A 23,937-nucleotide genomic window follows, 5' to 3' on the forward strand; every position below is an offset into this window, starting at 1 on the left:
TCAGCATGAGGTTTTGTAGACTTCAGTATACTTCCTCAGATGCATTTACTGGAGTGGAAACCAGGGACAGACAGATAGACATATATATATATATATATATGCACGCTATTGGTATGTGAGAATGTCAATTTAAATTCAAAATCCTTTGTGTATGGAAATTAAATAGCAAGTAATATACCTCTTTTGAATTGCTAGTTCAGTATCATGCAACTAAGCTAAACATTCTCTTTTTATCCCATGGTACTGGAGTCACTCACAATAACATACTGGAACACTTTTCTTAATTAATTTCTCTTATATCCAGGTTAACCTGAATGCCAAAATTCAGATATGTTCAGAAAATAATGATTTTGAAATTGTGATGCAATTAGAATCAGATGCGTACTTCTGTTTGATTACCTTGTATCCTGCTGTACCTTCTTTATTTCCTGTAGCAGCATTCTTTACAGTATTGGTAATGACAGCCTTTTCCTTGAAAAGTTCCTGCTCAACATCAAAGAGCCCAGGTGCAGGTTTGGCTGTTTGAAAAACAAGACACATGTGTCTACTCTGGGAACAAAGTTATAAAGCTACAGCAAGCCATGCTGGGTTATCGCCTACAATTACAACAATACATTTACTTAGAATGATTGAATCGTAAAGGTGGAAGGGCCCACAAAGGCCATCTAATCTAACTTCCTGCTCTGCAAGAATACAAAACTAATCAACTCCTGAAAGGTATCCATCCATCTCTTTAAAGACCTCTAAAGATGGAAAGTCCACTATCCTCCAAAAAAAGCTATTCCACTGTCAGACATCTTACAATAATAAAAAAAGTTCTTTCTTATGTATAGGTGGAATCTATTTTCTTGTCATTTGAATGCATTAGCTCATGCTCTAGTCTCTGGAACAGCACAGAACCATCTACTACAACACAACTAGTCAGTTATAGCTATCCTGTCATCTCTCCTGTTTTCTCTTTTCTATGCTAAACATACTCAGCTTCTGATTTCTTCCTCGTAAGGTTTTGTTACCAGAACTCTCATCTTGGGGACCCTTTTTGTCTGGACAAATTCCACCTTAGAAATATCTTTCTTGAACCATCGTGCATGGAATAGGATAGAGTATTCCAGGTGAGGTCTTATCAAAGCAGGAAGGAGTGGCACTCACAGAATCATAGAGTTGGAAGAGACCCCAAGGGCCATCCAGTCCAACACCCTGCCATGCAGGAAACCACAATCAAAGCATACCCAACAGATGGCCATCCAGCCTCTGCTTAAAGACCTCCAAAAAAGGAGAATCCACCACACTCCAAGGGAGTGTGTTCCACTGTCAAACAGCTCTTACTGTCAGGAAGTTCCTCCTAATGTTAAGCTGGAATCTCTGTTCCTGTAGCTTGCATCCATTGTTCCGTGTTCTAGTCTCTGGAGCAGCAGAAAACAAGCTTGCTCAAGCATCCTCAATGTGACACCCCTTCAAATACTTAAACAGGGCTATCATTATCACTTATTAATCGTCCCTTCTCCAAGCTAAACATACCTAGCTCCCCAAGTCTCTCCTCATAGGGCATGGATCTCTTTCACATGTAGTCTCTTTAAGCCAGGTATCCCCATCCTATATCTATGCATTTCATTTTTCTGCCCTAAGTGCAGTACCTTACATTTATCCATGTTGAAATGCATTTTCTTAGCTTTGTCCCAGCTTTCTTTCTTTCTTTAATTTTAATTACATTAAAAGAATTGTACATACAATCAACATACAACAAATACACATTCAAAACATCAAACAAATCTTACATAGCTAAGCATCTAACAATTACATAAAACAAGTATGCTTTCTCTAGTACTGTAGTCAGTTTTCAAATCTTTTCATCAAAATACTTTGATGCTTATCTTTTTCGATGTAAATTCTCTTAATCCTTACAAATAAAATAAGATTATCAATTATTAATTTATTTATGTCAAAAATGAAGATAATAAAAAAATATAACAACTTATCTCTTATGGATTTTTAAAATAAAAAGTTTCTTTATTCTTCTTATTCTAAGTTATTGTTTCCTTCAATTACTGTATATACTCACATATAAGTATAGAAATTTTAGTCAAAAAATTGACCCCAAAAATCTGGGTTGACTTATCCATGGGTCAACACAAATATTGTACTTTAACTCTTATTTTAAAAAAAGAAACATCCTCTGGTGCAAGGCAACAGCATAATCTGTCCTGGAAGCACTGACCCCTCTCTATTTTCTCATCCATCCAGCTTTTAGTAAGAGCGCAAACAGTTATACCTGCTGGAATTTTTAAAAGCTCTTTCCTTAGCTTCATCATTTAGATCCTTTGCTACATGCCCCTAAGGCGCTTTCCAGACCGCCCAAAAGGGCGGTCTGTAAAGCGCCCTCATTTGCTGTGCAGAGCAGCCTCAGTGGCCAAACCACACAACTGCTCCGTGCAGCAAAAAAAAAAAGCCGCAAAAAGCGGCTTCTTTTTGCGGCGCCATTATGACGCTGCAAAGCGCCAATGGTGCACTTGCAGCGTCATAATGGTACCGAGATGTGTGGACGCTAAGCGTCCGCTATATGAAGATGGCACTGCCCATGTAGAATGGGCGCCACCATTTTGTATGTGCTCGGCGCGTACTAGGGTTAGGGGAGTCTGGAAAGGACACCCCTTTCTAACCCTAGTACGTGCCGAGCATGTACTTTTTGCCCGTGCAGAACGGGCCTAAGTTTTACCCTCAACTTATCCTCAGGTCATATCAAAATCCATAAATTTTGCCCCAAAAACCTGCCCTCGATTTATATATGAGGTCGACCTACAGTCAAGTACAGTGCGCCCTTTTTTTATGCAGGAGATCTGTTTCGGACCCCGCCGTGTAAAAAAAAAATGCGTAAGCTTGAGCCACATTGAAAGTAATAGGGCTCTTGCATGTGGTGGTGGTGGTGGCGGTGGCATGGTGCCTCAGGCACACGTGCGACTCATTAATCTAAATGGAACACGCTGCCCCTTGCACTCCGTGCGACTTTCAATGTATGCTGAAATGCGCATATAGTGTGTCCACATGTGACGCGGGCACACTGCATATATGGTAAACTTATTTTAAATTCCATCCTTTTTTCTTTCCCAAAGTCTTTCAGACAATTCCAATCATCCTCAATCTCTTTTGTGGATCTATTTCTCATTATAGCAGTGAGTCTGTCTATATCCATAGTCTCTCTTAATTTCATTAACCACTCCCCTTCAGTTGGAGTTTGGGGAGGTCTCCAATATTTAGTATATAATACTCTCGCTGAGGTGACCATATACAACATGATTTTGATATATTTTCTACCAATGTTGTTATTTAATTTATCTAGCATGTTGAGTAAGAATATCTGTGGCATTATTGGTAGGTTTATTTGTAGGATATCTAACATCATTTTATGTATTTTCTCCCAATACTCGTAAGCCATGGCATTTCCACCAACAATGGAAAAAATTCACCTCTGCCTTATGACATTTCCAATGTTTTTTGTTCCTGTTTTATAGATTTTATTTATTTTGTGGGTGTCATATACTATCGATACATCATTTTAAAGTAATTTTCTTTATCATTTTGGTATAGAGTAAATGTATTGGTATTTTTCCATGACTTTTCCAAAGATTCTAAATCTATTGGTTTTGCTATATATTGTGCCCAGCATACCATTGTATGTTTTATTGTTTCTTGTTCTAAATCTAGTTTCTTAAGTACTTTGTAGAATTTAGTTATATGAGCTCTTTCCATATCAATTTTTAAAATCAAGATCATTTTTAACCTCTGTTATTCCACAATGTTTTTTATCTTGTCTACAACATTCTGTTAACTGATTATATAAAAACCAATTTATATTTGGTTTTTCTTTTTGCACCTGAGCCATAGGTTTCATTGTATATTTATTATCTTCTACTAGTAGCATGTTTATATTTTAACCAGGCCTCGTTTTTGTTCTTAGTTCTATATAGAAATGCCTCCTGTGTTGATGTCCAAATCAGTATCTCTTTATAGAATTGGTTTTTGATCTTATTCTATACTTTAAGAAGGGATATCTGAGAAAATGGTGGCTTTGGCCCAGCTTTCTAATTGTCATGGCCAGTCATGAGAAGGATTCAGAGGACGATGAGGAGGACTTGGCCCCTCAGGTGCAGGGGGAACCTGAGGCTGAACCAAGCCCCAGCTCTGCTCTCCCAGCTCCTGGAGAGGTGGCTTAGCCAGGCCCTAGCCCTGTTGTATCACCTCCAGTAGACCCTATGGCTCAGTAGCCCAGTTTTTCCCTAGCACAGGTTCTAGGCTTGGGAAACATAGAGGAGCAAGATACTGTGGTACCTACCTTCAGCCAAAGAAGGACTGAAAGGGTGTGCCTTTGGCGTTCCCAAAGGTTAGCTGAGCAATGCTCATTAATCACCCTGCAGCTGCGATAAGGAGCTGGCCTGATATAAATATCTGGCAGACGCCGAGCCTCTTTGTCAGAGTTTACTGTATCTGCATTCCTTTGGTGAAAGCTGCTCTCTCTAACTCCCTCAGACTTTGTTGCTAGACTCTTTGCTTCCTTTGACCATGGACAGGATTCACTGACTTATTCTCTGGCACTCTTGACCCTGGACTGGACTTGTGGAACTGCCCTCTGGCTTTTGGTTTTGCTCCATCGGACACTGGTATGATATTTTCATTTCGGAACTGTTTCTTTGCTGCTAGAAAGCCTTGCTTTTTTTTACCTTTGCCTGGCACACTCTTATCAGCTTTCCCGAACATATTAAGGTCTTCTTGAATTTTGATCCTGTCTTCTGAGATATTAGCTACTCCTCCTAATTTAGTGTCATCTGCAAATTCAATAAGCATACCTTCTATTCTTTAACAGAATCATAGAGTTGGAAGAGACCACAAGGGCCATCCAGTTCAACCCCCTGCCATGCAGGAATTCTCAGTCAAAGCATCCCTGACAGAAGACCATCCAACCTCTGTTTAAAGACCTCCAATAAAGATGTAGAATAGCACTAGGCTCAAGACAGAACCCTGTGGTATCCCACTAGTCACTTCTCTCTAGGACAGTCGTTCTCAACCTTCTTAATGCCGTGACCCTTTAATACAGTTCCTCATGTTGTGGTGACTCTCAACCATAAAAATTGGGGTGTCCTAAGACTATCCGAAATATGTGTTTTCCAATGGTCTTAGGCAACCCCTGTAAAAGGGTAGTTTGACCACCAAAGGGGTTGCGACCCACAAGTTGGGAACCGCTGCTCTAGGGTGAAGAGGAGCCATTGCTGGGCACCCTGTGGGTTCGACCAGTCAACCAATTATAAATCCACCTAACAGTCACATTGTCTAGCACACATTTCACCAGTTTGTCTGCAAGAATATTGTGGGGGACCTTGTCAAAGGCGTTACTGAAATCAAGATATGCTATATCTACAGCATTCTCTTCATCTGGTAATTTTATCAAAAAAGGAGATGAGATTAGTCTGGCATGGCTTGCTTCTCAGAAACCCGTGCTGACTTTTTGTGATTATTGCATTGCTTTCTATATGTTCACAGACTCTGTTTAATGATCTGCTCTAGAATCTTTCCTAATAGAAGTCTTGTGTTTTAGTTAATCAGGTAAGGCAATATATAAAAAGAATTCTGAATAACCACAAAGTATATATATGTATGTTTCTTCCTAAATTCTCACTGTAATCCTCATTTCCAACACAATGTTCTCCTCATTAAGGAAAGAGAAATAACTGAAGAAGGAACTATAAAGCTTGGACACTGAGTGTAATTTCAAAACAAAGTAAATGAGTAACAAATGAGCAACTATTCTTAAACGGTATGTTTGTGTGCTCTCAAAAAACAATAAAAATGACTTGCAGTCTCAGAATCTTACAAAGCAAGGCATGTTTTCTTCCTAAATCCAAATTTTCATTCCAACAAAAGTTGGCTTTATATTACTGTGGTAGAAGGATTATTTTAAAGAGGTTTAATATGTTTTTATTTTTTACTATGTTTTAATGTGTTTTGAACTGTTGTAAAGTTTTTTTAATAGAAATATTTTATTTAATGTGTTTAAACTTTTATATCATTTAGGTTTTTGATGTACTTTGTCCCTAATATGATGTACCAAGAATAAAGGCGAGATAGTCAATAAATAAATAAATTAGCTTCAATTTTTTCTTACCCCTTCTACCTGAAGGCAAGGACCATTCATCTGTTATGCAGCATTAAGTTTCAAAAATATCCATCAAGCCCTTTTTCATATCACCTGCTCCTCCCTCTCACCATTATGGGTTACAGTTGGGGAACACAAATCATCTCTCTCATTCTTATCACAAGTCTGCAACTGCATCCATATAATTAATGTGTAAGATAGAGATATACTCATCAGAAAGTGATGCCTGCAGTTCATGTCACTGTGTATCAAGGCCATTTTAACAGTGTCTCATCTTACAAATATCTTATAGTTAAACAAGATTTCCTCACACAATTATCCTCATGGTATAAAAAGCTTCATCTAATTAGATGTCTTCCTGCCAAACAACTCTTAATGAAACAGAAGGGAAGCAGTAAAAGAAATGGTGACATTAAATATATGATTTGGAACTGTGAAAAATAAATCTGGTTACTCTAAGATTCCTCAGAATGTTTGCTATCAACAAGCCACCTGAGTCAGAAATGCAAGACAATGTAAGGAAAATGGAGGTTATTTGATAGGAAAGAGTGAAGAGGGTTAAAGAAATTGTACTGATAAACTCACCTGAAAGAGAATCTGCGTTATTTGACTTGAATTCGTCATCATCGAACATGCCAATATTTCCATGAAATTTCTCAGCTGTATCTGTAATTGATTCTATCAATTTCTTATCTTCTTTTCCCATTAAAAATGATGGGCTAAACACATCATTTCTACCTATAAATATTGGGCAAATGTCATCATCATCGGTGTTCTTTAATTTAATAGAGTTCTTAAGCTGTTGTCAACAAATTGCCATGCAACTTATAATTACTTTCTAACTATTAGCTTTGATTGTGAGTTCCTGTGTGGAACGGGCTTGGACTGGATGGCCATTGTGGTCTCTTCCAATTTATGATTCTACGATTCTATAAATACAAATATAGACAAGCCAAGGCACAGATAGGGAACTTAGCCAATTTTTGCTCCCAATTGACTTCTAATTTTGAAATAATGTTTTTAAATGTTAAACAGTAAAGAAGGTCTTGCAATGCACAAAAAGGAATTCACCATAGGTCCTTTAAGGGCTGTTTGGCAGAGCTAGGGACCACAAAAACAATCTGGGCTATTTGTACTTCTGCAAATCTTGCTATTCCAGGCCTATTGATATATCTGTGTTCACAGGTGGTGCCATTTTTGTTGGAAGAGACCACAAGGGCCATTCAGTCCAACCCCCTGCCATGCAGGAACTCTTAATCAAAGCATACCTGACAGATGGCCAAAATATATGAAACACTATATATGATACGTTCAGACTGAGCAATGGAAGTTGGCGAAATGATCAATTCCCCCACCTCTTAATCACTATTTAACAACAGTTTATAAAAGGAAGGCAATTTCCAAATTCTGGATTCTAGGTTTGAAATGTTAAAAAAGCAAAAAACAAAAACAAAATCACAAAATAATCAAATGAGATCATATAGAGCATCACACTGCTGTAGTTTTCACAGATTGTATTCTCCAGGTACATATCACAATCAAATCAGTGCTGTCAAGTATTCTGAGAATTTACATGCCTTACAACAAGGTTACCTATTTGTCAATTTGTGCCAGTAAGCAGAGGTGTCACCGGGGGGGGGGGGGGGGTTTGGGGGGTGCAGACTGCACTAAATGACACCTCAGATGAGGATGTACACCCGGTGGTATTGCAACGGCTGCTGGGTGGTCACTTCCCTTTCTTGTTCACCCACCAGCCATGCCAGACCCTGAGTAGGACCTTTGGAGGCCACAGTTTCAGCCCAATCAGCAGTGGCCATCGCCAAGGAAGGCAGTACCTTTTACTTAATCTGGCAGCAGCCATGCCAGATCCTGAACAGGACCTCCAGAGGCCACAGCATGGCCCCCCCTCAACTGTAGCTACCGCAGGTGGGTGGCAGTGTCTTCTGTGTGGAGTCTGGTGTGGCAGCTGTGCCAAATCCTGAACAGGCCCTCTGGATGCCATAGCATCTGCCCCCTCCCCAGTCTGGCGAAGGTGGTGGCTGGCTGGCAGATGTGGCAGGTGAGAGAGGCAGTGAGTGACATCAAAGGGAGTAAAACCACTCCCTCTTTGAATTTCATGGATGTAATAAAATATGATATCCCACTCCCACAAGTATAAATATGCTTTATAATATGAGGTTTTAAGATCACCCTGTTCTGCATGTGTTAAAAATGGCTGTCTCTACAAATGCTTATGCTAAAATAAAAATCAGTTAGTGTTAAAGGAACTGCCACATTTCTCTTTTCACCCTTTCCCTTCCTCCTTTTTATGAAACCCTCAAAGACATGGAATTATTCCCAAAATGAAATACTGATACAACAGCTGTTCCACAAACCACAAAACTACCTCCGCATCACTGTATATACTATGTATAAGTCTAGAAATTTAGGTTTAAAAATTGATCCAAAAATTCTGGATCGACTTATCAACGGGTCAATATAAGTACTGTATTGTAATACATATAGACCTATATACATAGTGCAAGGAAGAGTGTAATCTGCCCTAAAAGCACTGGCCCCTTCCACTCTCTCATCCATCCATCCTTTAGTAATTGCAATGATAATTATGCTTGCTGGAATTTTGTAAGTTCTTTGGAATTGTTTTTCTTTACTTCATCCTTTATATCCTTCATTATATGTACCTTAGTTTTACCCTCGACTTATCCATGGGTCATATCAAAATTCATAATTCTGGCCCCAGAACGTGTCCTCGACTTACACATGAGGTCGACATACAGTAATAAGAAAAGCAACACATCAATTAATTTCCCTCAAACATGGACCTTGTCTGACATGTACACAAGAACGTACTCAAAACTGTGGCAAATACTGAGGCCAGTTTATTAACTGTGTTATACAACCTAACCTATTTCTCATGCTTGTTTTGGAGCGTGTGTGTGCCTGCATGCACGCACACATACACACACAAGCACGTGCACACCTTCAAACCACCTCTCAACTTAAGGAAGCCCAATGAATTTAATAAGGTTTTCTTAGTCAAGGAATACTCAGTAGTAGTTTTGCCAGTTCCTTCCTCTAACCTAGTCTACAACACTTTGTATGTGTTGGTGATTTCCCATCCAAGTATTAATCAGGGATGACTCTACTTAGTATAAGAAGCCCTGGTTAAATGCCTGTACTGCAGCCACTCACTCAAAACAACAAGGTTGTGAGTTCAAGACCAACAAAGGGCTCAAGCTTGACTCAGGCTTGCATCCTTCTGAGGTCGCTAAAATGAGTACCCAGATTGTTGGGGGGCAAATTAGCTTACAGTTGTAAACTACTTAGACACTGCTTAGGCGGTATGAAGTGGTATATAAATGAAGCTTGTTTGTTTAAGTAAAATATTCATTAAAAAAACCTATCCACAACCACCCAGACTTTAATTAGCAGATCAGCAACTTTTACTTTTTATAAATAAATTATGTCTCCTCTCTACTACCACACAGAGAGGGAGTATTGTCTGGGTGAATTTTAAGTTCATGTGAGAAAATAATGAGACTTCAAAGGCCTACCAAGGACTCCAGATAAACTCACAGTGCACCTGAGAACATGCTCCGGAATACCATGATGCACTTGTCAAAGGGTTAAAGTCAGCACACTGGGAAATGCTTAGATGTGTGTGTGTGTGACCATGAGCATCCAGCACTGGGAAGGACAAAGCTGGTCATACACAGCTGATGCTCATAGGCTCAAGGACACTCTGGTGCCTGCGTGCACTAAACCTGGATGAGGAAATATGTGTCTGGATTGTACAGGAGGACACTTTAGAGTGTGGGACAGGAAGTAATTGAGTTTGGGAGACTGCATGGTCTGAAGGCTATATAAACTCAAGGGCTTCCAGTAATTGCTTGTGGGTTGTAGTAGGAGTTGGTATTCGTGTGATCTGTATTATAGTGTTGGTGATTTGGATAGCACTCTGTAAATAAAGATAGCACTTTGGGAGACTTGGCTTGTCTGGTCGTTAATCAGCTGAAGCCTGGCATCAGTTGTTGAGAGTCCCCTGGATGAGTTGCTGACAGCACTAAACTTATGTGAGGTTGTTTGCATGTGCATATACCTTCAAGTTACCTGTCGACTTCTGGCAACCCCAAAAATTTCCTAAGCTTTTCTTATGCAAGGACTTCTTAGAGGTAGTTTGCTATTGCCTACCCTTGAAATACAGCCCACTGCACCTTGTATTCCTTGATGTTTTCCCATCCAAATACTAACCAGGTCTGACCCTGCTTATCTTCCAAGATCAAATGAGATCTGGCTCCTCAGGGTATGTACAACTAGGAGTGACAAGGTTACTACACAAATATTTATGTTTTAGTTTCACTGGTTTAAATAAAAGAAAATATTGTAAGCTTTCCTTCTCAAGAGAAAAAATGGACAGGTATGTCCATACCCTAACTAGAGCAGTCCTGGAATCCTTTGCAAAGCATATCAATATTCTGGGAACACAATTTACTTGGATACAGAAAATGTCAATGACTTTAGATAAGCTGTAGATTACTCATACCTGGAAAGAGAGAAACTGCTCCAGCAGGAACCTTCCTTACAACTTTTGTTGATGGCTCTAAAAATATACACAGAGTACAGAGTAAATTATCTGCCATGATGATCACCCCCACCCCTCATGAAGTCCTATCCATATCAACTTAGCAACAATTTGGATGTTACCAGAAGTCAAAGTTAGTGTGAATTTTCAGAGTCAACTAGCAGCACGTATTAATAACATATGAAACCAAACTCAAGTAAGGGGGGAACAGAGAAAGTATATGGCTCAGTGGTAGTGCACATTATTTGAATGCTCAGTTCCTGACATCTCTAGCTAAAAAGATTAGGCAGCAGGTGATGTTCACATTGTTCAATACACTAGACAGCAACTTGAAGAATGGGTAAGACTGATCTAGTCTGATTTATCGCCTGCATGTCTTAATAACTGCTACATCATGTTGTAACACAGCAGCAAGCTGAGAATTATTGTAGTTTTGCTCTCCGCAGCCACTCTCATGACTGGGTTAGGTATTTAATGAAGTGGACAAGTTTTCCCTGCAATGTACAACCTTAGATGATAGATAGAAATTATTCGCCCTCTCTGCCTCAGTTCCCATATACTGCAGCATATAGAGGAGGACTGGAAGCATCTATGCCAGCAAGAAACAGCTCAAATTAGAAAGGAGGATGGGTTATGTCACATTTAAAGAACCACTGTTACATGTAAGTAACTTGTTCTTCTTTGTGGTCTCTGTAACTCACACAAATGGTTGGCTGATAAGCTAACACACCTGAAGGAAGGATGGCTGTTGAATCAGACCTTTCACTATGTTAGTTGCCCTCCTCTGGACATGTTCCAGCTTGTATACATCCTTCTTGAATTCTGATGACAAGAACTAGACACAGTATTCAATATGAGGTCTGACCAAAGCAGAATAAAGCGGCACTATTATTTCTCTCAATCCAGACACTATATTCCTACTGATCCAAATTGTAATTGCATTGGCTTTTCTAGCTGCCGCATCACACTGCTAATTTATGTTCACCTTTTGAGTTCCATAGGTGAACCCATTATAAAATCCACCTAACAGTCACATTGTCTAGCCTACATTTTCCTTACTTTTTGTACAAAGATATCATGGGCAGTGATATACTACATCCACAGCATCCCCCTCATCTACCAAGCTTGTGATTAATAAATAATAATAAATAAAACTTTTATTTATATCCCGCTTTTCTGTTACAAGACAATCAAAGCGGCTCACAACATATTAAAATCCACATTTACAAAATTATGTCCCAAATTCCCAAATTATAAAAAAAGAAAGAGTGAGAGAGAGTAGTCTGGTATGACTTGTTCTTGAGAAACCCATGTTAACTTTTAGTAATCATGGCATTCTCTTCTAACTGCTCACAGACTGACTGTTAAATGATCTGCTTTAGAATCTTTCCTGGTATTGATGACAGGCTGACTGGCAGTAATTGTTTGGGTACTGTTTTTTTTCCTTTTTTGAAGATGGGAACAGCATTTGCCCTCCTCCACTCTGCTAGGACTTCTGTTCTGCAGGAATTCTCATAGACTATTGCCAGTGGTTCTGAGATTACTCCTGCCAATTCATATAATATCCTTTGGTGAAGTTCATCTGGCCCTAAAGACATGAATTTGTTTTGACTAGCCATGTATTCCAGTGCTACCTTTTTACCCAGTCTATGCTGCATTTCCCCTATTGCATCATCTTCTTCATTTTCCCCAGGTTGAGCAGTGTTTTCCTTTTGGCAGAAGAACGAGACATAGTAGGTGTTGAGTAGTTCCGCCTTTACTCTGGTCCCTGTTAGCATTTCACCATCTTCCCAGGACAACAGCCCTTCCATTGCGTTCTTCTTCCTCCTTTTGCTACAGACATAACCAAGAAAACCCTTTTTTGTGACCTCTTAGTTTTGTACTTTCTTTTATGAGAAGTAAAAATGGAAAGGCATAAAGTTTTCTCCATCTCCAATGATATAGGAAAGATACCCCACCACCACTGGCAAGACAGTCTTTCATTGATCCCATGAGCAGTACCTTCCACATTTGGTATTCTGTATGAAAGTGCAAAGGTCAATCTCTGAAGTGCCCCACTGAGACAACAGATTGAGATGCACAGGCTAATCAAGCTCCCACATGTGGGAAGTTGCCCTAGTGTGACGTAGAATATCTGCCCTGCTGCTGCCCTCCTCTGGGGGGTAGACTGCAATTGTCTAGGTCAGGGGTAGGCAACCTTTTTGAGCTGGGGGCCGGGTTGCTGTCCCTCAGACAACTGGGGGGCCAAAGCCAAAAAATAAATAATTAAATAATAGTTTAAATAAATAAATAAATAATAAAGGAAACTTGGCTATTATTAAGATTAAAAATAACAAAAAATAAAATAAAAAACAAGGCAGACTTGGGTATTATTAAGACTAAAAATAACAAAAAATAAAATAAAAATAAAGGAAAATTGGATATTATTAAGACTAAAAATAACAAAAAATTAAATAAAAAGAAGGGAGACTTGGATATTAAGACTAAAAATAACAAAAAATAAAATAAAAAAGGAGACTTGGATATTATTAAGATTAAAAATAACAAAAAATTAAATAAAAAAGAAGGGAGACTTGGATATTATTAAGACTAAAAATAACAAAAAATAAAATAAAAAAGGAGGGAGACTTGGATATTATTAAGATTAAAAATAACAAAAAATAAAATAAAAAACAAGGGAGACTTGGATATTTTAAATAATAAAAATTAACCAAAAATAATAAAAAAAATTAATACATTCAAACCACACTGACTCTCTTACACAGGCCTGCCCTGAAAAAAGAAATAAAAACTAAGGGAGACCTGAAATGGCCACTCACCTGCCCTTCTCCTGCTGCTCCTGTGAATTACAAAGAGGAAGCTTTGTAATTCGTGCCAAAGACAAAGAGCCCTTTGCCCTCCTTCTGGCCCAGAGTCCTCCTCCGCTCCGCCACCTCCTCCTCCTCTTCCTCTTCTCAGGCTCCGCCTCATTAAGGGGCCAGCTCCCATTTTAGGCCAGCATGTGGCCAGGGCCAGGGTCGCAGAAGAGGAGGAGGCAGAGGAGGAGGTGGCTGGCCAGCCAACCGCATGAGGCCCTGAAAGGCAAGGGGGATGCGCGGGGGAGGAGGAGGTTGGAGAAGGAGGCGGAGGTGGGTGGGTGGCCAGCCGGCCGCATGGGTGGCCACGGCCAGAGGGAGCTCCGCACAGGGGGCGGAGAAGAAGGAGGAGGCAGAGGAGGAGGCGGATGCGGAAGTGGGTGGCCAGCCGGCTGCATGAGCAGCTGCAGCCATAAGCTGCGGCGGGGTGGCAATCGGCAGCAGGACCGGGCTGGGGCCGGTCCCAAGGCCTCGCCAGGCCGGATCCGGCCCATGGGCCGTAGGTTGCCAACCCCTGGTCTAGGTGTTCCTCTGAAGGCGCAACAAATGCTGAGAAATGTTTTGACCAGTTGAGATACCAGGCTTACTCTATCCACTGAGTGGGCACAAATTTCTTCTCATTCAGGTGAAGTCCCAGCAAGATTAGCACAATTAACATTTCATGCAGGCTGGTTTAAAAATGGGCCATAAGGAGCCAATTATTTAAGTATGCACAAACAACAATACCTTAAGTTCTCAGTTGGGCAACTACCATAATCATGCATGTTATGACTACTCTAGGAATGGTGGAAAGACCAAAGACAACATCTTGGTAATGACGCCACACTGAGTGGTCATGACATGTGTACTCCAGCCACCTTGAGAGCAGGCAGTGAGGTTGGTGAGGTTTCAATGCAGCTTTGGAAAAGGCAGTTTCAAGCCACGTTTTCATGCCCGTCTGTTTCGCCTCATAGTGATGCTGGAAGTCTTTATTACCTTTTTGTTGATCATACCACATGAAAGCATGCCATCCAGATATTGCATTAGAACCTTCGACATTTAATACTTTTTCATTGGCTAAGATTATCCAGTTGTCTATCCATGTCATACAGCAGGCATAATATTAGCGTTTGAAATTCGGTAGTGAACAACCACTTTTTTCTTTTTAATTGGTCTGTGTAGACCATTTTAGCCTTCATTTTCTCCCCATCCACAGCAATTTAAACATTTCCTTTGGCCAGATGTTAAAGCGCTTTTCATTAGTTATTATTGGAAGATTTTGAAATAGGTACATTAGTTTTGGTAGAATATTCATTTTTATTATGGACATTTTCCCCAGAAATGATACTTGCAGTTATGTGCATTTTTTTAGATCCTTAATTTTTTTCCATACTCAACCATAGTTATTTTCAAAAAGATCAGCATTCCTTTTTGTTAAATACTGTATATACAGCACGCCCGCGTCACACGCGCGCGCACTTTACGTGGACTTGAGCTTACGCGTTCAAGCCGCGGGGAGCGGGCAGGGCGTCCCATTCAATTGAATGGTCGCATGCGCCCGTGGCACCCACGTGCGCCACACCGCCGCACACGAGCCTCATTGTTTCCAATGGGGCTTGTGCATAGGCGGAATTCACTTTACGCGGAGAGGTCCGGAATGGATCCCTCGCATAAGGAGAGGGCCGACTGTATCTAAATATTTTATCTCTCTGTCTCTTTTAAATTAGGGGTTTTCTCTCAGCTTGTTTGCTTCTTCTTTTAAAATATTTTTTGTTAAGATCACCATCTTTTCTCAATTGATTTTAAAGCCTGCCACCTTTCCGAAATCTTGAAGAACAGTTAACAGCTTTTTATACTCTTTAATGGATCTTTTAAAAAGAGCGCAAGATCATCTGCAGAAGCTTTAAGTTGGTAATTATATTATTTTCTTTTAATTCCTTGGATGTCTTATTCCTCTCTTATTTTATTAATGTTTCCAAAATTAGAATAAAAAGCAATGGCAATAAAGGACATCCCTGCCTTTTTCAATCTAGATGTATTCCGTCTTTTTTCACTGATTATTGTGTTATTTTGTTCCTTGTAGATTGCCTGAATCGAATTCTCAAATTTTTCTCCCATATTCATCCTTTTGATGACTTTGTGCATAAAAAAATCAGCTCATTTTATTGAACGCCTTTTCTGCATCTATAAAGATCATTGCTAGTTTCTTTTCATTATGGTGTTCAAAATATTCCAGAATGTCAAGGACTGTTCTCATATTATTTTTAAAATATCTTTATGGAAGGAACCAGTTCTGATCTTCATTATTCACTTCTGTTAGTATTTTTTGAGTCTCTCTACAATAATTGAAATAAATATTTTATCATATACCCTTTTTAATGAAGTCATAGATGGTGGTCACACACACCCCCAACAGCTGGCACAGATCATGAATTATTTCCATCCCCAAAATGCAAAATGAGAACCCTCTGGTCACGGCATTCAGGCCAATAGCACTACAGAACCAGGATGCTAAATTATTCACATATTTTATCATCAAGATAGGTCTGTAATTCTGCACCTCTCTGCTCTCCTTATCTGCTTTAAGAATTAGGTCCAAAACACACTGCAGAAATAATGCGGTTAGAGACGGCTTTAACTGCCCTGGCTCAGTGATAGGGAAACCTGGGAATTGTAATTTATTTAGAGCTCTCTGACAGAGAAGGCTAAATATCTCATAAAACTACACTTCTCACAGTTCCCTAGCATTGAGCCAGGGCAGTTAAAGCAGTCTCAAACTGGATTATTTCTGCAGTGTGTTTTGGGCCTCAGTGATATGTATGCAGTGCATCTTTCCATGATTGAGGAAGTTCCTTTTCTTGAATACTGTTTAGTATTTTACTTAATGGTATAAAGAAGACTTCCTCCAATTTCTTATACTAAAGGGCAGAGAGTTCATCCAGGCCTGGCACTTTTCCAGTTTTCATTATTTTTTAACTCCTTCTTATATTTCATTTAATGTAATTTCTTGATTTAACAATTTTTTTCTTTCTTCTGTCAATTTTGGTATTTTCCGTTCATCCAAATACAGTGGACCCTTGTTATACGCTGGGGTTTAGTTCCAAGATCCCCCGTGTATAACAAAATCCGTGTATGCTCAAGTCCCATTAAATTTAATGACAAAGCGAAATGGTGTCCCTTATAAAAAATGGAAAATCAAGGTAAATTTATACATTTTTGGAACATTTTCAAACTGTGTATGCTTGAATCCATGTATAAAAAATCCGTGTATAAGAAGGGGTGATTGTATTGTTTGATCTTTTCCATGTTCTTTTCATCCTTCTCCGTAATTCTGTATAATTTTCTAAAGAAATTGGCAAAAGGTTTTTACATTTTTTTATCTGTGAATGTTTTTCCTTCATGTTTTATTTCTATAATCATTTTTCTCCTTCTCTTTCCTTAATTTGTTGGCTAATGTTTTCCCTCCAGCTTCAAAAAGTTTTTTGGCTAGCTAACTGCAATTTTCTTTCCATTTCCTTATTTGTGATTTTAATTGTCTTTGTAACATCTGTATTTTGTATTTTAGATTCTTATCCCCTTCATTAGTCCACTACTCCGCATCCTTAGTTCTTTATTCTTTTATAATGTTGTTTTCTTTCTCTTTCTCTGTTTTATTTTCTTCTGAATTAAATATTATGAAGACGACTCTAATTACTGTCTTGTTGGCATCTCATATTGTTTTATTCGATGTTCCACCCATTGAATTTTCTATGAAATAGTATTTTAATACTTCATTGCGTTTTAAACAATATCTTCATTTTTTAATACACTCTCATTAAGTCTCTGTGAAAAATCTGTCCTTTTTACAATTACCTTCAATGCAATTGGATTTTGATCTGATGTGATCTTAGGCAGAATTTCCATATTTTGAATTGTCAGTTTTAGGTGTTTTTTTTGTTTGCTTGTTTGTTTTTTTGTTACTATCAAATATCCATTCTAGACATCATTTCATGAACATCTGAAAAAATGTAAATCCTTTAGATTGCCCATATTTTACGTTCTATACATCAGATGAAAATTCCTCTAATAATCTGAAAAAAAGATTTTGGGAGTTTATCTTGATTTTTTCTGATTTTTAAAAAATATTCTATCTAATATTTGGATCTAATACAACATCATACAGTTGGAAGAGAACTCAAGAACCATCAAGCCCAGCATCTTGCCATGCAGGAACAATCAAAGCAACCCCAACAGATGGCCATACAGCCTCTGTTTAAAAACCTCCAAAGAAGGAGACTCCACCACATTCCAAGGTAGCATATTCCACTGTCGAACACCTCTTACTGTCAGGAAGTTCTTCCTAAAGTTGCAGTGGAATCAGTTTTCCTGTAATTTGAATCCATTGCTCCAGGTCCTATCCCCCAGAGCTGCAGAAAACTAATTTGCTCCATCTTCAGTATGACATCCTTTCACCTAGATATCTAGGTGACAAATGATTCTGAAATCTTTGCTTACATCATGGAGAATGCAAAGTTGATTTATCCCTGGGAGATATCAATCTAGACCTACTCCAAGGACATCTGAAACTACAAGGAAGACAATTGAGTAGGCAATGAGACTGCCTGTTTGTGGAATTTTACTGCCATAACGAACACATTTATTAATGATCAACTTCAAGGTCTTCAACAATAATCGCTGCTGTCATGAGCTTGAAAAATGAAAAAAATACTGAAAGAAGGAGCAAACCCAAAAATATAAAGAAAGAAAAAAAAAAAAGAAGGAAAAATCTGAAGGATTAAATAAACATTCTGTAAAACATAGAGACATTTCCTCACCCTACTGATGCTGCAGCAGCCAATGAAAAGGAACTGAGGCAAACAACGGGAAAGTCAATGCATACATGGTTACAAGGGGTGGAGCTACCACTAAAATCACTCTGCTTAGCTATATGAGTTCTCCAAGCTACTCTGTGCAGGTACAGATTAAACCCATTTGTGTGAGCCACAAAGACCAGTATGCATATTATACATCATATAACATGCAGTTATATAATGTAAGTGGTATTCTCAGAACTTTCAATGAATACCTGCCCATTACACATTAGAAATTTTCACAATTCAGACACAATTCTCACCATCATTTATAGGGGCTTGAGTTTCCTTCTCTACTGTGGCTTCTGCTTTTGGCAATTCAGCAAAAAGATCACTCTGATTGAAAACAGAGATTAACATTTATATTAATGAATAATTGTTCCATGTGCTAAAGGGATTCAAGTCAAAAAGATAAAATATTTTTTAAAAGATAAAACTATTTTTTCATGTTGAGATATACCAAATTATCATTAATTTTATTTCTGGCTACTGATAAATTTTCCAAGAGTAAAAACCATTAAGACAGCTTTGGTATAGTGATGATACCTTTGAGACCACCTTCATGCCAGCTTAACTACAACAGAAACATCTGGTACAAAATGTATGCCTGTGACTCTAAGATTACCACTCTACTTCTCCTGTATGATTTTTTTGAACATCTTTTGCCTGATGAAGAAGCTAGTGGAACTCTAAAAGCTTCACTTTGCATAATACATTTTTTGGTTTTTAATTACCCTCCTCTCAATTTTAATTACCCCCCTCTTACTATTTTGTGGATTTTAGATTTTATTTTGCTGCATGGCCAACACAGCTATCCCTGAATAAATTTTCAGTTGTCACTACTGGCTACAGTTTACAACCTGGAGGATTTTAAACATGTAGCCTTGTTCTCTGCACACAATGCCAGTAAAGCAGACATCCAATTAGCTTCAGCATTAAGTTAAATGTGCAATGAGATCCCTGGGGAAGAAATGACACTTTCACAAAAAGAACAAGAGTCTAGGAAAGTTCAGACTCAGGAATGCAGGTGGAGCTGGCAGTGAGGCCGCTCCCTGCATCCAGAAACTCAACACAAACTTCAAATCCCATCACTGTGTGAGTAGCTAGAAAATGTGTTAGCTAGTGCGTTTAGGCCTTTGTTTTGTTTATCTAATAGCTTGCCTGAAATGAACACTTTGTAACTATGCTTTCTGTACCTGCTAGGCAAGGGGCTTTGCATGAATGATATCTTCTTATTCTATTCTATTTCTTTAAAATAAATATCTTTCTTTAAAAGTATCTGCTGTCTCTCTCTGCTCCTGTACACGTGCCTTAGCTCAGTTGCTGATTGCTTAAGTTAGCAAGGAAAGGAAACTAGAGATCCCTAGCAAGTCCCAGTGTGTGCTTAGGGAGACGTAGTTCGTTGAGATTCACTGGGTGGTGGCAGCGAGACTAGAGAATCTCAAGGGGTCTCATTCAGCTCAGCAGGGAGTAGGAATGGAGACCTAGGAGACTCTAAGAGAAAGTTTAAGGGATCCCCTGGGGGTAAGAGCCACGACAGAAGGGCTGTGTGGCTGCTGGACTCCCAGGGATCATCACAATTGCAAAGAACAATGGAGGAGGAGAGGCTTCTAGAATATCAGTGGATTCTGGCCAGGAAAGCCATAAAACTGACTATGACAAAACAATTAACTTTTGGATAATATTCACTTGGCACCTACAGTTAAGAACAGAAGTGCTTTGTCTCTGAATAATTTTAGACAAGTTCTGTACAAGAATCTTAATCAGATACCTACCTCTTCATTGTCAAAAAGTCCTGTTCCACCACCAAAGAGGCCTTCTTTGGCAAATGGTAAGAAGCCTTCATCAGTCAGCTTGGGAGGCATAAAGATATCATCATCTAGCAACAGTGAAGAATTATGAGAAAAGTAGTCCAAATGCCACTAGAGGGCCACAATTCCCCATCCTAACTCTACAGCATGTGAAAGAAACCGATCTATATGTGGAAATACATCAGATCAAAAATGTGCGTGTGATAAAATAGAGAAGCTTGTCACAATTTGAGTAAACCTTCAATTTTTGGACATACATGAATATGATAAAAATGAAGGAACAGAAAAATGAAAAATTACCAATAATAGCTCAGAAAATGAAACTGATTTTACAAGATAATTAATATACAATAAACAATAGGTCTACAGTTCCCACTTCATTTTTTCTGAAAATGAACATTTTCTATGTCCACTTAACATTATGGAGGAAACTGTGTTCCAAACACATAATGCTTTTCACTGTTATACTTGAGGCCCTTGGTATCTGCTGGGTTTTGGTTCCAGGAGCCCCCGTGTATACCAAAATCCATGGATGCTCAATTCCCACTAAATGCAATGGCATACTAAAATGGTGTTCCTTATATAAATTGGAAAAATTAATGTTTCTTTTTTGGAATTTTTTTTTATTTTTTTTAATTTATATTTTTTTTAAGCTGTGGATGCTTGAATCAGTGGATAAAAAAATTGTGAATAAGGAGGGCTGGCTGTATTTCAAAGCTGAGGATGTCGCTGGCTTTCAATTTTACTCTCTTGCCTGCTTCTCTTTAACTGGGAAAAACTCAAGAGACCCTAGATTTTTTTTTTAGTTCTGCAGTTCCATTTATAATCAAAATTAAAAACATTTGAAATTAAATGTAATTACTGTAATAAATTTGTAATTATTGTCAGAATAAACTATACCTTTAAATTGAATGTTTTAAAGAACATAATTGTATTGGTGTTCATGTGAAGAGGAAAGGGGGGGGGGGAGAAATAATCTGATTGGTAGATTTCAAAGACATGGGTCCAAAACAAACTGCAGAACTAATCCACTTTGAGACCTCTTTAACTGCCCTGGCTCAGTGTTATGGAATTCTGAGAACTGATTCTATGAGACATTTAGCTTTCTCTGTCAGAGAAAGTGCCACAATAAACTACAATTTCCAGGATTCCCTAGTACTGAGCCAGGGCAGTTAAAGCAATCTCAAACTGGATTATTTCTGCAGTGTGTTTTGGATCACAGCTATGAATCAATATGCAAAGGGAATTTGTAGCATCTTTGAGAATAACTGAGAGAAATATATTAGTAGCATAAGTTTTGGTACTCTTCAATCTACTTCATCAGATCCATCTGATACAGTAGACAAAAGTGTACAAAAGCTTATGCTACCAACTTCTTTTTCTCAATTAGTCTCAAAGATGCTACAAAATACCTTTTGCATACTAATATCATCTGAGCTACCAAGATCAAAATTAACCTTACAGTTGAATGAATCAAATCAATATAAAAGATCAGTTTTCATGAAATAACACATCATTCCATAAACTAATATGAATAGCTGGAGGAAGAAATGTTCCGCTAGTTATTCATATTAGTTCGTTTGTTTCAATTGACATAAGATATATGTCCTCAGATGCATGCATTCAAAAATGTTAGTTCTAAATGTCCCAGGCACTCAATTAATTTACTAAATCTTATCAAAATTCCAGGATCTGTAGCTTTCCTAAAATATCTGTGAGTAAACTCAAATATCTGTAGGTACACATGGTAAACTCAATGTCTTTATTTGGGCAACAAAATTACTTTGGATAGGCGATTGGAAGGTGGATACCCCCCCAAACAGGACCTCAAAAATTTTGATAGCAGCTACAGCATCTTAAAATGCAAAGGTGGGCAGGGAATTTCAGAGGAAAGCTTTTAAAATGAAAAAAGTCAACAGAGATTATGGTCAGTAAGGCCTGCAAATACTGCATAAATTTATTCACATGCTCTCTTTAAAAATAAATACATAAAAGTGAGAAGCAGATATTTTTAAGCTATAGTAATATACTCCAAGGTTGAAGACATCCAAACAACAATTTTAAAAAGACTCAGTAGACTTCCAATGGCATGACAGAATAAGTGGTTGCCTGACAAAAATACTGATGTCAGTCAACAACAGGACATGGTAGTTAATTGAAGAAAATAACCATCTGAAATTGATTAAGTGTCCTCCTAGTAAAGGAGTCCTAGTAAAGAGGACTCAGAGAGGCTCACATGGATCCCTTCCAGCACCTAGCACCAGAGAAAATCTGGTAAGACTGATCTGATGTGGAAAGGATGAGAACACGGAAAGCTAACTATTGATGCATTCCTGTGGCCAGCTGAACCGGCACAAGCACTGCAGCCCACCTTTTCAAACAAAAAGAGAAAAGAAGAAAAGAAACTTCAGCTAAACCTATAAAACCCTTCTGATTGATGGATATTAACAACTTCCATTGCCAAGATGTCTTTAAAACTTCTACAAAGAGAAAGTGAGCAATTCTTCTTAATGTTAAGGACCACTAAAGAAATTCTTAAATACCAAAGGCGTGTTACAGACTGCCCAGAAGGGGCAGTCTCGCACCGCTGCCAGTTGCGGCATCTGGGAACTGCAGCAGCCAAACGGCGTGGTTCCCGGACGCTGCAAAGAGGGAGCATGAAAATCGCGCTCCTTCCTGGCCCCCAGATGTGACGCCGCGAGGTGCTAGTCGCGCACTTGCGGTGTCATTTCTGGGTGCGACGTGCGGACTCAGCGCGTCCGCTATGTCAAGATGGCGGCCGCCGTGTGGAACGGCCGCCGCCATTTCGTACAGACTCAGGCCGTGCTAGGGTTAGGGGTGTCTGGAAGATACGCCCCTTTCTAACCCTAGCACGGATTGAGTCCATCCTAGGGTGCATGTCTGTAACGGGTCTAAGATGTCTAAAGAAATCTGAATTAGATACCAATTGCTTAAAGGACTGAATTTTAAAAGAAATACAGTAAAACTGAAAATATAATTAGGACTACAATTCGTTTAAAAGAACTACTGAGTTTTAAAGAATTAAAAAAACTAGACAAAAGATATTATTTACATACAAGAGATAAGCCCAAAGTCACCATGCACCTTGTGGGGAGTTGGGAGTAAGAAGAAATGAACAATATTAACTCTCACCTATGAAATCCTGGGTTCTGTAGTAAGACTAGACTAGACTATATTCAGTTCAAAATGTAAGTGGAATCATCTCCTCTCTTCTCTTCTCCCAGTTGAAGGGCATGGTCCAGGAAGGGAGAAGAAAATAGCAGAGGTGAGTAACTGGCTCCGTAGATGGTGCCACCAAGAACGGCTTGGATTCTTAGACCATGGGCTGCGGGGTTCCATGATGAGGGACTTCTGGCAAGGGATGGGTTGTATCTCACGCCAGTTGGCAAAAACATTTTTGCCAATAGTCTCAAGAATTTGATCAGCGGGGCTTTAAACTGAGTTATGTGGGGTAGGGAGACAGTATTCTGGAAGCCAAAAGGGCTGGAGAAAATAGTCAAACAGACAAAGAGGCAACAAGGCAAACAGTGCAAGGACCTAAAAGTGGGAGGCAAAAAAACTTGCACAGGTAGCAAGTAAAGGGAACACATGGTCTGCGATGTCTCTACACTAATGCACAGAGCATGAGAAATAAGCAAGATGAACTTCAGCTCCTAGCACAACAAAGCATATATGATATAATAGGCCTCACTGAAAC

At 38.9% G+C, this 23,937-nt stretch overlaps 1 protein-coding gene across 1 annotated transcript in view; it reads right to left on the bottom strand.

Annotated features, from left to right (window-relative positions):
* Window positions 1-218: 218 nt before the first annotated feature.
* The window catches only part of LOC121926472 (WASH complex subunit 2C-like), a 293,675-nt gene continuing 269,956 nt past the window's right edge, over window positions 219-23,937 (bottom strand). Inside the window, exons 9-13 of the mRNA XM_042459487.1 lie at window positions 20,184-20,287; window positions 18,672-18,744; window positions 10,686-10,742; window positions 6,728-6,880; window positions 219-518 (exon numbers count right to left, since the gene is read on the bottom strand). Coding sequence (XP_042315421.1) covers window positions 325-518; window positions 6,728-6,880; window positions 10,686-10,742; window positions 18,672-18,744; window positions 20,184-20,287 — 581 coding nt within the window. The 3' untranslated portion in view covers window positions 219-324. The remainder of the gene's footprint in view (window positions 519-6,727; window positions 6,881-10,685; window positions 10,743-18,671; window positions 18,745-20,183; window positions 20,288-23,937) is intronic.

This window comes from Sceloporus undulatus, chromosome 3 (genome assembly GCF_019175285.1).
Source record: "Sceloporus undulatus isolate JIND9_A2432 ecotype Alabama chromosome 3, SceUnd_v1.1, whole genome shotgun sequence".
NCBI lineage: Eukaryota > Metazoa > Chordata > Lepidosauria > Squamata > Phrynosomatidae > Sceloporus > Sceloporus undulatus.